The sequence below is a fragment of the Labrus mixtus genome, chromosome 17 (assembly GCF_963584025.1).
Source record: "Labrus mixtus chromosome 17, fLabMix1.1, whole genome shotgun sequence".
NCBI lineage: Eukaryota > Metazoa > Chordata > Actinopteri > Labriformes > Labridae > Labrus > Labrus mixtus.
In genome coordinates, this window is record NC_083628.1 from 7,066,378 (window position 1) to 7,082,283 (window position 15,906).

At 38.3% G+C, this 15,906-nt stretch overlaps 1 protein-coding gene across 1 annotated transcript; it reads left to right on the forward strand.

The window, feature by feature from the left end:
- Window positions 1-948: 948 nt before the first annotated feature.
- prlra (prolactin receptor a) lies at window positions 949-14,902 on the forward strand. Its single transcript, XM_061061453.1, has 10 exons — window positions 949-974; window positions 1,006-1,096; window positions 7,459-7,552; window positions 7,810-7,942; window positions 9,444-9,613; window positions 10,596-10,762; window positions 10,937-11,078; window positions 12,149-12,245; window positions 12,884-12,953; window positions 13,070-14,902. Exons 3-10 carry the CDS (start codon window positions 7,480-7,482, stop codon window positions 14,162-14,164), a joined length of 1,947 nt encoding a protein of 648 aa, XP_060917436.1. The 5' UTR covers window positions 949-974; window positions 1,006-1,096; window positions 7,459-7,479; the 3' UTR covers window positions 14,165-14,902.
- The last annotated feature ends 1,004 nt before the right edge of the window (window positions 14,903-15,906 follow it).

The window sequence follows — 15,906 nt, forward strand, 5'->3', positions numbered from 1 at the left end:
TCAGTTTATTGGTCACTGCAGCCAAACTGAAAAGTTGTTTTGTCATTGTGTGAGTTTTACTGGTCAAATGTTTCTGCTTTTTGTCATCTTTTTCATGTTTTTGGAAACTTGGAGTTTCTCAATTCACAAACATGTTGAAGAAATCTCAGTATCTGACGAAAGAAAGTTTAGAAGTTGTGAAGAGTTTAAAAGTTTTACTGAGAATCAACTGATCCGTTTTGATCAGTGAGCTATAAACAAGGGATTTTTTTATGCAGATTTGTAGAGAATTGCACACATGTACCAAAACAATGAAATGCGCTTGAATGGATTAGAAGTTCTAATCCGTTGTGAATGACAAAGTAGTTGTTCAGAGCTTAATGATTTGAAAAATATGCTTTTCTCATTTGAGAATTGTGCGAAAGGGAATGAGAGAAACTGTAACATTCGCCTCAGCTCCAGCTCTTTGCCTGATTTTAGGTTGACTAAAAGTTTTTGAAAGAGTCAGCATTTCCAATATGGCAACCACCATGGATGGGCTTCCAAAACAGCCTTTCAGAAACCAATGGGTGACGTCACACAGACTTTGTCCAGATTAATATTCAGAGTATGATACAGAAGTATAGAATAGATGAAATGATATGTTGATTTATTGATAGGCCTGTATCAATTGACAAAAAATATTCTGAAACTCCTCCCACTACGACAATAAAATAATGAGGGAGTGAGAGAGAGAGAGAGAGAGAGAGAGAGAGGATGGAGGATGAAAGTACCTTAAGCAGCCTACCATAAAATAAACTGGGCATGCACTACCTAAATTAACCTGCACTATGTTGTATTACTCATAACCTCCAATCTCTTGTCTGAGACGGCCCATGATGTGGGCGTGGCTTCCTTCCACTCCGCCCCGCCCACTTCGGATCGCAGAGGGTTTTGAGAGAGCGGATGGATGATGCGCTCACTTCGCGAGTGTGACACAGTCAGGACGGCAGAGCTGCTCGGGGTGGGTGGTAATGCCAGTGTCCTTGTCTCCTGTCACCCCCATAAACCAGTTATGCTAACGGATCAACACGACTCATAAACCGAGGAAGAGACTGGAAACTTCTATGAAGAGCTGGTAAGATCCACGTTTATCTCTCGGTATGGTCAGCAGGCTATTCGTTTTATTATCATTTTAGGTCTGATCAGTTGCTCATCATTGGTGGATGGTTTGGAGCTCGTGAACTTGAACGCATTTTGTGTATCACTTTAAACAAACTTGAATTAATAGGCATTAATAAACATGATGTTTTATGTCCTCAAGTGCTTTTCAGTGTAAAGTCCTTTAGAGTGCGTTATGATGTGTTAAGGACCATGAATGAAGGAGAGTGAAACCTGTTCATTCTTATTGAATCCACAGAAATGTTTCATATCTAAAGCTAGTTTATTTATCAATTAGTCAATGAAAAGAGAAGTGTTCACCACTTTTCAAGCAGAATTGTCAAAAACATTTGCCAGTTTCCGCCTCTTAGATGTAAACATTTACTCATGTTCGTGTGATGTATGATTGTAAATGAAAAGGCTCTGGATTATAACCGATTTATCGTATTAAATAAGCACTTTGTTGTCTTCACTTGGCCTGTGGGAGTTTCCAATGACCATTTTGACCATATAGTCTCTGAAAGCACTTTCTTACTTTCTGAATTGAGAAAAAAAAGTCTTTATCAAATGATTATCATTGGAACCACAACTTGACTTGAGGCCTTACGTTGTTCAGTGATGAATGTATTTTCAAGGGATGAAGGATTTACAGATCAGATATTTTTTTGTATTTCTCCAAAAATGTGATTTGAACAACACCTTCACTTTGTTAAAGTAGTCTGGGAAAAAAAAAGAAGAAGTAAGGGCAATAGATGAACAGCTGACTGATTACAAAAGGTAATTCCCATAGCGTAGGACGATGATGCTGCTGGGTGTCAGCGGTGTAATGGGATTTCTCGGTTCATGATCTGCTCCTGTTCTAGATGCTGCCTGCTTGGGTTACGGTGAGGTGAGAGGGGCTGTAAGCATTTATAGCACCAAGCTGATCAACTCCATACCAGATTACGATTTCAGGCGCCTGCAGTTTACAGACTCTTGTCACTTTTAGTCCTGCACCAGGACTTTATATAGTCAGTGCGTACTTTAAATATTAGGTCCCACAGCTTCATTAAATGTTGGTTGAAAAAGTCTGTGTGTGTTGCCATGCTTCAATAATAATGCACTAAGCATATTTAAAGGATACAGTTTTAAAACATGCATAACAGTTGGATCAGTTGTTCAGATCAGAAAAGTAGAGCTGGTTTTTGGGCTTTTGTCACATGATAACACCAGATTCCCTTTTATATATGACAGATATGACGGACCTAGTCCTTATCACAGGGCAAACCTCGGTATCAAAGCTCTTTTTCAATGCCTACCTTTTCAGGATTTACTTACTGGCTTCCAGCTTTAGAGTTCATACAAAAGACAGAAAGTCAAACTTTTAAATTAGGAAACAGAAATTCATCACGTGAACAAAACAAAGCAATATGCTCATACATTTATACAAAGACTTAATTGGAAATTATAATACAAAAACAAACCATAAAGTTAGTATTGATTTTTCCCTCCCTCAATGTTTCAATAAAAGAAAAAGTTGTTATTGATGGTATTATACCATCAGATGAGCAGATGCCTGCAGCTGCAATTAAATCCGCTCAATGGGGCGGCTGGAGGGAGGGGGGAGCTTTTTTATATCGCATGACCAGTACATGTTATAAAGCTACTTCATACTCTTTTCTACTCATGAGTTGGCTTTTTTTCTCACTCATCCCACTTGTTGATGATTTGACTAAGTCCAATCACAGGTGACATTGTGATAAAGACATGAACTGTCATTGTAGTGCTGGAATCTGCCATCTTGGATCTCCGTAGCGTTTTTCTTAAAACCCTGAGACCCCTCTTGTAGTCCAATAAGAAAAAATACCCACAGGACATGTGTGAACAAGCAACTCGAGCAGATTACTCGTCAGGAGTGCATGTGTTGAAAACATCTTTTGACTGAAACCCCTGGAAGCCACTCTTCAAATCCAATGTATTTATTGCAAAGGAAAACGGCTTTGGAAACAGGAACCATAGTGAGCTGTGGTTACTTTCTATAAATACAGGTTTCCCTTATCTTACTAACCTATTTTAAATAAGCACACGGGTCAAAGAGCCTTCCCGGTGCATCTGTGCTTTAAAAGTACAGGAGGGCAAGGGAGGTAGGTTGGCCAAGACAACAGAGGAACAGCATTCATACAGGAAAGTGTGAAGGAAAAAAAGTAGTGATGGATCAGTGTTGAAATAGTCAACACATGGTTTGTGGTTCAGAGTTAGTAATGCTGGAAGCTGTTCGGTGCAGTCAAGCCGACGTTGCCTTGACAACCTTGTTTAATGTTTATCCCAGAATATTGTTTCTATTTAGAAGATGGACAGATGTGTTTAATTCGCAGTGTTTGAGACATTGTTATACTTCAGTTCTAGTGAACTGTATTTCCGATATGGGTGGGACTTCCTGGGTAACCCACAATACCATACGCAATATGTGACCCAAAATTACATCACTGCACAACAGTAACTGATATGGCAAGACTGTCATAAAATAACACTGAAGAATGTAAAATGAAAACTAAAATAATGCTCCTTAAAAGGCAAATAAAGGATTAATGTATTTACTCACTGCAATTTGTTGCAGTTTTACTTCTTAGTACGCTTTATCTCTTAACTTATTTTCTTGACTGTCCACCATTGTTCTGCTCTTTCATTTTTTTTTTTTTTGTTCGCTGTCAACTTGTTTGGCCTCATTCATATCATAAGAGCCACTGTGTGGAGGATATCTATAGATCTATGTATAAGGTTATATATTTTCGTTGTAATAAAAAAATGTCGATATTTGGCACCAGGGAGTCTGAGAACTGACATATTGCCGTATTTATGTTTTTTCCCACCGTTTGAATAGAACCATGTCTCTCAGGTGCTAACACAAGATTGAGAATTAAGGAGCTTTTGTCTGACAGGTTTACCCGAACATATGGATTATTATTAAATCCAGATTTTATGTTCATATCCTGAATTGTCAGTCTTCTATTTAAAGTAAGTTTACGAAGTCTAACTTCAGATTTTTTCCTTCGACCCAGATCTAGATTTACAATTTGTGAAATAAGATATGAATAAGACTTTAAATTAGGGCGTGATAGATATGGGATTTTGGGGGCCGGTACCGATACTGATATTTGGGAGAGAAAAAAATCCGATAATGATATATCGACGGATATCTTTCTTAGTTCTATGTTCGATCTGCAGAGATACATAAAGATACACATTCATGGCATTGATCCCTCAAATGCAGTTATCAAACACTTGTGGAAAAGACATAGTATAACATTGACAAGACGGTCACTCAACTGGTCACTCAAGTAAATGCGCATGAATGTGCATCACCACTTGACACTCTGGAGAGTGATGATGCTTATTGTAATCCATATAGAACACTCTGCTGGTTAAAGAGAACTGCTGGTGTAAAACAACGATACTCAAAAGAAATGCTATTTGACTGGTGAATAAATCTAGTAATATCGGCATATATCTGCGATAAAATGTAGCCGATATCGATAGTCACTGGATATGCTAATATCTGCAGATATTATCAGCTGGCCGATTATCGGTCAGGCTCTACTTTAAATCCCCACTTGCAGGCTTTAGGAATTGTACCAATACATTAAATTACATTTGCAACAGGTACAACTTCATTTATAGGCCTAGTTTGATTAAGGGTTAAAGTTTCATGTCCTTGAAATGTTCCTTCAAGTTTTCCTTCTACTCTGGGATCTTGCACACCCCTACGTTAAGTTAAGTGTTCCTAGACAGTATTTGTGTCCCGTAGATCAAACAGGTTTTGCACATTTCCTCGAAGTCGGTTCCAGTTTGAGCAGGAGTGGAGGTCACGTTTCTGTTATTATGAAAACCTCGTGCCCTATTCGTGGAAACTGCCCATTCATTTTTTCCCCTTAACTTTGCATGAAACAATTTACAACTTATAATGTATAGCATGTATTTTTTCTGATAAGAGGATTGATCATTATCTGTAAATCAGGGACTGTTACAAGAATGATCCAGATTTATGTCGTACACAACCTTCTTCTTCAAATAATGAATACACTGTTGGGGTCATAAAGTTCTTTAAAGTCAGAAGAGACTGATGTTGTATAAAACGCTCAGATGTGATGGTTATCACAGTGAAGTGCTTATACCCCGTGGGAAAGGAGTATTGTTGAGTATTTAAACTGAAGGTGCCATTGTTTTATTATATTTGCACTGCACGTACAGTTACAGTTAATATAAAACTAAACAGTAATTCACTGATGATATATTGTGTAACAGGTTCTCCTGAAGGTAATAATGAAGCTCTTATGGTGCATTACCAAGAAACATGCCTTGATCACTCGTTGTTTTTTTTAATGGGGTGTTTATGTGAGTTGGGGGTCTTTTGGAGCAAGCCTCAAGTGGACACTAAGGGAACTGTAATGTCTTGTAATTCTGCATTGGCTTCATTGTTTGACACCAGAAGTTGCCGCTTGGTGTATACCTGTAAATGTAGTCTTGTGGCACAGGGTAGGTCACCTGAACTTGTGTAAGACTGCTAAGCTATATGTGGGAAAGCTAGCAACTGTAAGTGCATCAGTTTTCTATGATACCATACATTTGGATTGATGGAATAATAATAGTGCCAATGAGTCCCAAGGTAAGAACTGACAAAGGTTTGTGTACTTTAGATACTTTATTATTGCAAATACAGTCAAATTTTGTTGGCAGCAATCCACTCCATAGCAGCCTCAAAGTGTGTATAAAAGCCTATACACACAAACATGGGTTCACCATTAACTATAAGGCTGATGACCAAAACATAACACTTAAAATGTAATGTTTAGAATAATGTCCCTAAGGGATCTGTTGGTCTGCACTGTTGGATAGCACTTTTCCAGCTTAGCAGCTTATTCAGTTTGTGCTACTGGTTACGTAAGAAGGCTATATGCAGCAGGAGGCTAATCCAGTGCCGCGACCTTAATGCCAATTATGAGATCATGGTGACGTTATTGAAATTAAGGCAGAATAAACAAGAGTTGCAAACAGTCACCTGCCTAAAGTCATTATGGTATTAAGGAATAGTGCCAGCTTTGAAATAAGCTGCCTGCCAGGGAAAAAGCTTTAGTTTTTTTTCCATCAAGGGGAATATCATGACTATCACATCAGTTAAGTATTAAGTAGGCAAATCAGTGGATATGATATGACAACTTATGTCAGTCCTGTGTGATATTATCCACATAGAATTAACCTACAGGCTTAAAGTGTCATGTGAAGTTGTTATGTCGCATGTTTGAAAGGGAGTAGTGTCTTCATGTTTAAATGTGACTTTTGGGGGATATTTCACATAAAGGTGTTCTGTTGAAAGTCTTAGAAATACCACATGAAGTCTATGCACATTTACAATTTGCACATTCTCCTCATAACACATGACAATAAGCGATAAGCAGTAAGAACATTATAAAGCTGTTGCACAGAAATCTGTGAGTATTCTTCTAAGGTTTTATTGGAATAAGAAGAAGAAAAAGATCATCTCCTTATTTAACATTCTTTTCATTCATGTTTGCTTTTGGCTCAGAAGTTTTGAGGGTCACAGCACACTAGTTAAGAGAAGAAAATGCCTGAGCATGTTGCAGAGCATGTGAGGTTGATTGCTTTCAGCCAGCTCTTAATTTTTAGTGATGCAACATCGACTTAGGCTCTATTTAACCCCAACTTTATCTCCTATCCAACTATTCTCCCTCCCTCACCGCTTTCCATGTGTGCTCAGAGATGAAGAGCCATGGCCAGTAATAACTCAAACATCTGCACATGGCTAGGGAAAAGTAGGCTTCCAACTCATGTGCACAGGAATCAAGTAGGTCGCAGCTAGGCAAACCAGCCTCCCACTTTGCGTGTATCTGTTTCAGAGAGGCAAAAGCCTGAACGCATGTTATGCAATCAGTCAATGCTGCATGTGCCAGCTGGTAGAGGTAGAAACAAACAGAGATGATGTTTTTAATCCTTAGCGAAACAGCATACAATCTCTGCAGAGGACATTTTGCTTTCAATTCATCACATCTACGGTTCTGTAGTGGGATTTGTGTCGTTTTAACACTTAATCAGGTCTGTGTGGGATTTTGTTCTATAACCTAAGAGCAGTGACGGGATTCTGATTTTGAATATTAAGAACTAAAAGAAACGTCTCAGCCACAGTGTGCTGCTTTTCTTTGTTATGCAAGCATGTTGTGACTCAACACAAACTTCTGTTGTGTTGGACTGCATCCAACATTGTGGGTCATTTTGTTTTGTAAAGCGCAAGTAGCAGCAATTCTCTGACACTCACCTTCTTGGTTTGTGTTTGCTTTCATCCACCAGCCTACCAGGCTTCGTTGTGCCATGATGAAGACCTCTGCGGAAGTAAACCTGCTTCTGTTGCTGCTAGTCTTCACACTGCATGCAAAGGGAATGCGTAAGTGTTTGCATGTAGCTGGATTTGAAATATAGATTCACTATCTATTAAAGCTTTTGGTAATGAGTTCAAACACCTAAGAGGTGTATCACAAGTAACAACTGGGTAAATGGTAAAAACGTTGTTTGACTGTTTGGAGATAAATTGCTATTTATTCCCAGTTGATCTAATTGTTTCTACTTTTGTTACATGCTATAAATGTCTCATTGCATATGTATTAATTGCTTGATTTTTCACCATTTCCTGTGTGACTATAGGCTACAGCCCACCAGGGAAGCCTGCACTGACCAGATGTCGTTCTCCAGAAAAAGAGACTTTCACCTGTTGGTGGGAGTCGGGTTCTGACGGGGGGCTGCCAACCACCCACGCTCTGTTCTATCGTAAAGAAAAGTGAGTCAACAGAGTCAGGAGAAGTCATATCAATATAAACGTCGAGGTTTGAGAAATTGAGACTAGCAGTAATACAGCAACTGTGGGAAACACTATTGGGCTTATTCACACCCTAAAGGTCAACACAGTTGTCAGTGAGCGGCCTACCTGGTCTTTCGTAGAAGCGAGGCCACCAGACAGAAGTGTAAGAGGATAAAGATTGCAGAGATTTATGTGGCACTGGTTGGGGCTGTGGCCAAAGACAAAGCTCCATGCACTGAATCAGCAATTATGCACGCTATGAAGGTGCTATGAAGGTGCACATTTACGAGAATTAGATTATTTATCAAAACAAACATTATCGACTGTACAATCAGAATACACAACAAGTAAACAAATCACAAACATCATTGAAACCATTTGAGGCATCATTTACAGCCATAACTCATAGCCGCACCTGTAAATCTTCATTAGAATATCTGACGGCTGCTGGAAAGAAGGGCCTCCTGAGTCATTCAGTGGAACACTGAGGCATCAATTCACTTTCCAGGAAGCCACCAAGCTATAATAAAGACATGGGTGGCAAAGTTAATACAATGTCTGGACATACACATTGAGTGGCAACTCAGGAGGATGAGGTTAAAGGTTTAGTTTTGGTAAATAGATTAGATTAAACTCAATTTATTGCATGTATGAAACAAGTATTTTTAATTTTCAGGTATAACATTTGCTGTCTTGTGGTTTTGAGTGGGTTAGCATTCACTTATAGCCAGTTAGAGAAACTTAGCCTCTAATTTGTCCCTTTTGCATTATGCTCTTAAACCTATGTAGCTGTGTGTAGCTACAAATGCCACCATGTCCGGGCTAACAATGTTATTTCACTTTTTAAACAACAGAGAGAAAAGGCGTGAATTTGTTTTGGCTAACAACAGTGTAAGCTAGCGGGTAGTGCTGTTAGCGAGGCGATGGTAAAGTCAGCTTGGTAACAGTAAGCTAGCTTAGATTGATATAACGCAGTTACAAAATGTTGTGTTACGTAAAATACATATTGTACTATCAATGCACCGTGCAGATTCTTATTAACAATAAGCAGTAAAACAAGAGCAATTTGCTGTATTTTCAGTGTTTGCTACGTTGTATCATCATTTAATTGTCCAATCCTGAGCATGACGTTGGAGGAAAAGATAGATGTAGGAATATTTTTGAATGATGGCTTTGCTGTATTTTTCCACTGGTGGCCCTTTGCTCATAAAAAAACATGTTAGCTGAGTAATTTGTAATGTCTTCTTGAGGGAAAAAAGGACTTGTTCTTTCATTTCTGTGTTCAGTTCAGAAAAACATGTTCGCTGTGTATTTGGTTTACACCCTGTCTTTATGTCTCTGTCATTGTGTTCCATACAAACACACAAACACACACAGTTTAAGGAACTGAAGCATGAAGAATACATGTTGTTCTTCGTTAATGTACCAGTAGTGTACACTGCAGAAGATAACACGATGTTCCCTTTGCCTTCTCTTGCAGCTCCGAGACCGTGTACGAATGTCCCGACTACCGCACAGCTGGAGAGAACTCCTGCTTCTTTAACAAGAACGACACGTCCATCTGGGTTAGCTATAACATCACTGTTGTGGCCTCGAACGCGTTGGGCAGCACATTCTCCGATCCGGTGGATATAGATGTTGTGTACATTGGTGAGCGCCTGCTACTTCTCTTACGTTTAATTATTGGTTGAATTTAAACTCAAGGTCTAATGTTGGAGGCTGAATATCCCCATGAGGATTAAAGAAATGTATTTAAATGCACTCTCTCACAGCTGCTTAATGGCTCACACTGGGGATTATGCTCTTGAGTAACCAACCCCCCCCCCACCCTCCCCAGATGGAACTGTGCACTAAAGGTCACCGTTTAAAGATAACATTTTGTCTTTCCAGGTCATAAAGGTTATTTATCATGAAATTTAAAAAAAATATTATAAAATTGAAGAGAAGCCGGCAGAATTTTAGAATAAGAAATGAAACTTATAACAAGTATTGCCTGTCCCAAACCCATGCCTAATAACACTTATTACTGATCACTAAAGACTAGAATTGTTCTCAAATGACACTCTTTAGAACTGGTAGACTTTTTCCTTTATTAAAGGGACACTAGTTCACTTTTAGTGAAGCCGTCCGATCCATTGGAGTACCAAAAAGAGATTCATCCATGGCGAAAAATTGGATTTCACTATTCTCCCCTTATTGTGACTTTTTTTTTTTTTTTTTTTTTAATCTTCTGTACCCAATTGTTAGAGGGTCATATTAATTTTTTGGAGATTAAACTTTGTAGACCAATTTTTTTAAAGCGGTAACAAATTGGATATGTGTAAAAAAAAAAAAAAGCTGTAGACATTTGTTTGTTGTTGTTGTTGTTGTTGTTTTTTTGTGGGGGGGTTGCAAAAATGTAAAACAATTCAGGTCTTCTTCTTTCTTTCATCTGATTAAAAATACATACATGGAAGATCTACTCAACATTTTATAAACTTGTATAAATATTGTATGTGGTTTGGAATCACACACTACTGTCTTATTGAGCTCTTATTGCTGCCCTTTGTGTTTTGGCCTGATTACTCATTCTGCTCAGTCACGCACAATAAGCAGACCCTCTCTCATTCACATGTTCTCCCTGCATCTCCAGTCAAGCCTAATCATCCAGAGATGGTAACAGTGACTGTGATGGAGGACAAGGGCTGGCCCTTCCTCCGAGTGTCGTGGGAACCGCCGCACAAGGCTGACACTCGCTCCGGATGGATCACTCTCATCTACGAGCTCCGAGTCAAACTGGAGGAAGAAAATGACTGGGAGGTACATAACTCTTCACTTGAGCTTAAACTTCAATTTGTTAATTGGATATATAAACGATTGTGAAGTTTCAACAGATGTTTCTTTTTCATTATGATAGCATTTACAATCTATCTAGTTTCACAAAGCAACACTGACTCTGCATAACTATGTCATTTGTGTGCGATCTATTTCCAGATGCATCTTGCAGGCCAGCAGAAGATGTTTAACATTTTCAGCCTGCGATCAGGCGGCACATACCTTGTTCAAGTGCGCTGTAAGCCCGATCATGGCTTTTGGAGTGAATGGAGTTCCACTTCCTACATCAAAGTCCCTGACTGTAAGACAACTACGAACTATTCTCTACCATAAACTATACAGAACACATAACATTACATAGATTTATCATAGCATATGATACCAGTGGAACAGATACGATACAGTTTATTGTCCCCTTGGGGAAATTGGTCTTGCACTGAAGTGCTGCACACACATATAGCTGCCTTTACAGTAGACTCAATAAAACTATAGAAACAAACAACAATCCCCCCCCTCCCCCCCCATTCTAATGAAAACTACACACTACATTTTTTCACATGATCTGTATTTGCACAAGTTCCACATAAAAAAAAACTTGACATTAATAAGAGAAAATGATAAGAACACCATGACGCTATTCCACCATCTGTACGACCTTAAAAAAAACATGATTTTAAATTTTAATGAAAGTGGCAGAAACACGTCTTTGAAATGGTTTACTTTGCACTGGGGAATTCTGCATGAACTGCTGGATGGCAATAGCTTAACATTTTGTGAAATAAGCTCATGTGTTAGCTTAGCTCAGTTTAATTGCAACTTTGGGAAACAGTAGCTAGTATTCTAACCTTTGGAAAGAGAGAGATTTATTTACAACTCTCAGACATCATTTTGGGCTTGTTAAATTTGTAGAAACTATTAGTTTGAGTTTTTTAAGGTTTTTATGTGCTGGGTGCTGGAACTAGTTCTTTCCTGGTAGAGATGACTTATGAATTTGTATTGTTTCAATACATGACTGTTTATCCTACAGAATAAACAGTCGTGATAAGAAAGGGTTTATTAGTGAAGGTTTGAGGTGCTGGTAGGCTGGAGTTGAGGTTGAGTTTTCTGCCTTTGCAAGAAACAAAACTAGCTGATCCACCTTTTTACAGACAGACAAAGCTAATTATACCATGACTCCGTTTCACAATTAAAAGACAGATTTTACAACTGAATCCATCTTCTCATTCAGCTTTCATCAAAAAACAATTAGCCTATATTCTTAAATGATATAACCTCTGTAACTAACATTTTAATAACACTTTTATACACTAACAACATGTAACAAAAGTCATATGTTGTGTTAAAGCAATCGTGTTACATTTTGTCTTTCAGATATCCAACGAGAAAAGCCCATGTGGGTCCTCATTACATGCTTTTGTGCCTTCATCTTCCTCATCCTCACATGGTTGCTGCACATGAACAGCCATAGGTAAAATATGATCATTTATCGATTTTCTTTGACAAATAACTTTTATTGTTCATTTTATATAAATGTTAAATTTATTATCTAACCTTTCTAAGTCAATAGCAGCTTTAGCTTTCAAGTTTATCTTGAGACAATAACTTTATCATTAGATTAGACATCAAGGTTTTTTTTTGTGATCACATTACTTCAACATAAAATGCTCCAATGTTTATTTTCTAAGCATATTATTCAGGGGCAACACTTTGATTACAACATTTTTTTATGTGACAAACACATCTCTCAGTCATATAATTGATTTTTATGAGGGGTTGAAATGACTGACTACAACTTCATTGTCACATAAAGAGTTTAAAGATAACAGTATGGAAAATACAACTTTGTACAAATTGAATTTAACACTCAGTGTAAGTGATACTTTCATGAATTTCATGTTGATGGAATTTGAATCTTTTTGTTCTTTATAACAGTTTAATAACTTAATAAAGAAAGAGCAAATTAGGTTGTGATCTTTAACTAAAAGGGCTTTTAAGTCCTGCAGGCTTTAATAGAAAATAGTAAGAAAAGTATTGACTCTTTTTATATTTTTTCCATGTGCTGCTCACAAGCCCTAACTTTCATCTCTCTTTCTTCCATGAATGAAGTCTGAAACATTTTATTCTGCCACCTGTCCCGGGTCCGAAAATCAGAGGATTTGATAAGCAGCTTCTCAAGGTAACGTGGCAACACATAGATACACCTAAATTAAGTTTACACCTGACAACTACGGTCTTTAATGTGTCCCCTGATTAGTCTATCTGAAACTGACTTTCCTGTATTTTTGTGTGTAGAATGGCAAGTCTGATGAGATCTTCAGCTCACTGGTGGTTTCCGGTTTCCCCCCAACCACATCATCTAACTGTGAGGACCTACTGGTGGAGTATTTAGAGGTGTATGTCCCTGAGGAGCAGGAGCTGATGGAGGAAAGCAAGGATCTACACGACATTTGCCTCAAATCTGAGGGCTGCACATCAGACAGTGACTCTGGCCGGGGCAGCTGCGACAGCCACACTCTGCTCATGGATAAGTTTCGAGAGGCGAAAGAGGAAAAGAGGCAAAGAGATCAGGAGACGAGTCGAACAGGGACGGAAGACCAGAGGCAACGGAAGGACTGGGAGGAGGAGGGGTTGACCTATGCTTATGAAGACATGGTCAGTCCCAACATCTCCAGTGGGAGGGTGAAGACCTGGCCTTCTTTGTTTTCTCCGTTGCCCCAGTACAGCTCAAGTAGACACAACCGAAAGAGCTCACTTGAGAAGGCTAAAAAGCACTGCTTTTCTGACAGTCTGTTCCCCCCAGGCTCCACATCTTTCTCCCTCGACCAGGGAGGCCAAACCACCATGGAGGCCATCAGATCGAGCAATCGGGAATTCAGTTTGAGGATCAAGCAACCTCATCTACTCCGTTCCCACACTCAAGCTCGCTGCCAACTCCAAGCCCACAGTGAAGTCAACATCTCAAGCGTCGGCTGCAAACAGGCTCTTGGTGGTTTGCGGTCGCCGGCTCCCCACTCAGCTGAGTATGTGGAGGTGCAGAGAGTAAATGAGGAGAATACGGTGCTTCTCCAACCTGTAGAATCAGGGCGCGGCCACATTGACGGCTGCTCTCAGCTGCCTCTTGGGAAGGACTACAGCAGGGTGCAGGGAGTGGACAGGGACAACAGGCTGCTGCTCAAAGGAGAGGTTCCACAAGAAGCTGATTGCCTTTGTGATTACCAGGACATGACTGGAGACAGAACGGAGAACTGCAACACATCATCATCAGTTCCTAGTATACAGAAGCCCACAGCCTGCATTCACACTGTCATAATGGGACATGATGAAATGGTTCTGGCAGAGAATGGTTACATTGACACTTTAACTGCCAGAACACTGCCCAATTACTGATTGCCATTCATGCCAAATAAACCAGGTCTAGGACATTGCGGGACTTATTTCAGACTGGGGCTGAGATGATTTAAAAACACTTGCACTGTGGACTCCTAAAGCTTTTTTTTAGTGTTACAGAATCACTGGTATTTGATTTTGTTTAAATGATATGAATGATTACCTTTATAAAGAATATGTCTGGGTAAATGATCTTGTTCTATAAGATATCTATATGATTAATAACATATGTCTGTTATAATTATTTTTCTGAATTGCAGGTGCACTGTTTCATGTCATGAAGTTTTTAATATCTTTCCTATACAATATGTGAACTGGTACAATGTGAGTTAAAATAACTCAATTGCGTAACCTCAGATTTAACTGATACATATATATATATATATATATATATATATATATATATATATATATATATATATATATATATATATATATATATATATATATATATATATGTATATATATATAGGCCTATATATTAAGTTAATACATGACTGGATCTAAACATATTGACATGATTTTTTGATTGGCAACCAGCAACAACAACACTTATTGTAGTGACTCTATCTCACTTGTTAAACAGTGAAAGTTTCAGTTTTTTTGCTTTTTTGCATGTACCGTATATAGCTTTATAAACAGCCAGCCTCGTACTGTATACTGAATGCAATTCGAAACAACAATCGTTTTGAAAAGCTTGCCATAAAAATCATAATAATAAATTTACTATATGCCTAACTTATAATGATATCTTGATGTTATTTAGTGTGAATTAATATATTGACTTTTACATGCCTGTTTTATGACATGAATAATTATCAACAATGAGGCATACAAAATGATGCTACATGTACCTCTGCCTCTTATTACAAACAGATTTGATTTAACTTTATTGTCACTTCACAAGTATAAGTACTGAACAATGAAATCCATTTAACCAGAGGTCCAAAAAAGCCACCTGAGGTCCTGAGTAAAATTTGAAGTGAATTTAAGTGAAATGAAGACATAAACTTGTTTTATACAGTATGAGCATTAACAGCATAAAGCCTATATGTATGAGCTTTGAGGGGTGGTAGTGCTGGATTTGTAATCGATGATGGCTTGAATGCCTTGTCACTTCTAGAGTCAGAATATAACAACCAAGGGGAAAAGATGTATGAAAAGGGAAATTATCTTCCAGATATTATATGATAAAACTGGAAAAAATGAAAACTAAAATGAAGGTGCTTTTTATTCATTATCAACGGCGTCACCAGGATTTCTGGGTCCCATGAAAAGACTGTGGGCCCCACTGCAACAACCCGAATCAATTTGTACAATTACCACACCTCCGTAATGCTTATGACCAATAAAAGCATTAAAGAATTAAAACTTTGTGTTACACCAAAAACAGATCTGGGATTAATAACCACAAGTGAGAAAGTGTAGTATTTTCTCAGCAATATTTGAGGTCCTATTGATTTTTACAAACACTGAACAGGGCACAAAAGCAAAATAATTTAGGTGTACTCTATCTGGCTGATGATGGTCCACAAACTGACATATCAGTTTAGGCTAATCTTACTATTGTTTATATTTTAATGACATCCAAGGAGAGCCACTTTGTCCTATTTAAACAAGAGCTTTGTCTAAATGCTAAGTTGTGTCTGTTTACAAACGCAACTTGTTTTTACGTGTGAAGCTGCGGAGATGCATTGTGTCATTTAACTGTCTCCCAGAACTAAATAAATGCCTATGTGAAT

Coding starts and splice junctions, on each gene's coding strand:
- prlra (XM_061061453.1), top strand. CDS start 7,480: ATGATGAAGACCTCTGCGGAAGTAAACCTGCTTCTGTTGCTGCTAGTC. Junction 11,079..12,148: donor CTACATCAAAGTCCCTGACT/GTAAGACAACTA, acceptor TTTGTCTTTCAG/ATATCCAACGAGAAAAGCCC. Junction 12,954..13,069: donor TTGATAAGCAGCTTCTCAAG/GTAACGTGGCAA, acceptor TTTTGTGTGTAG/AATGGCAAGTCTGATGAGAT.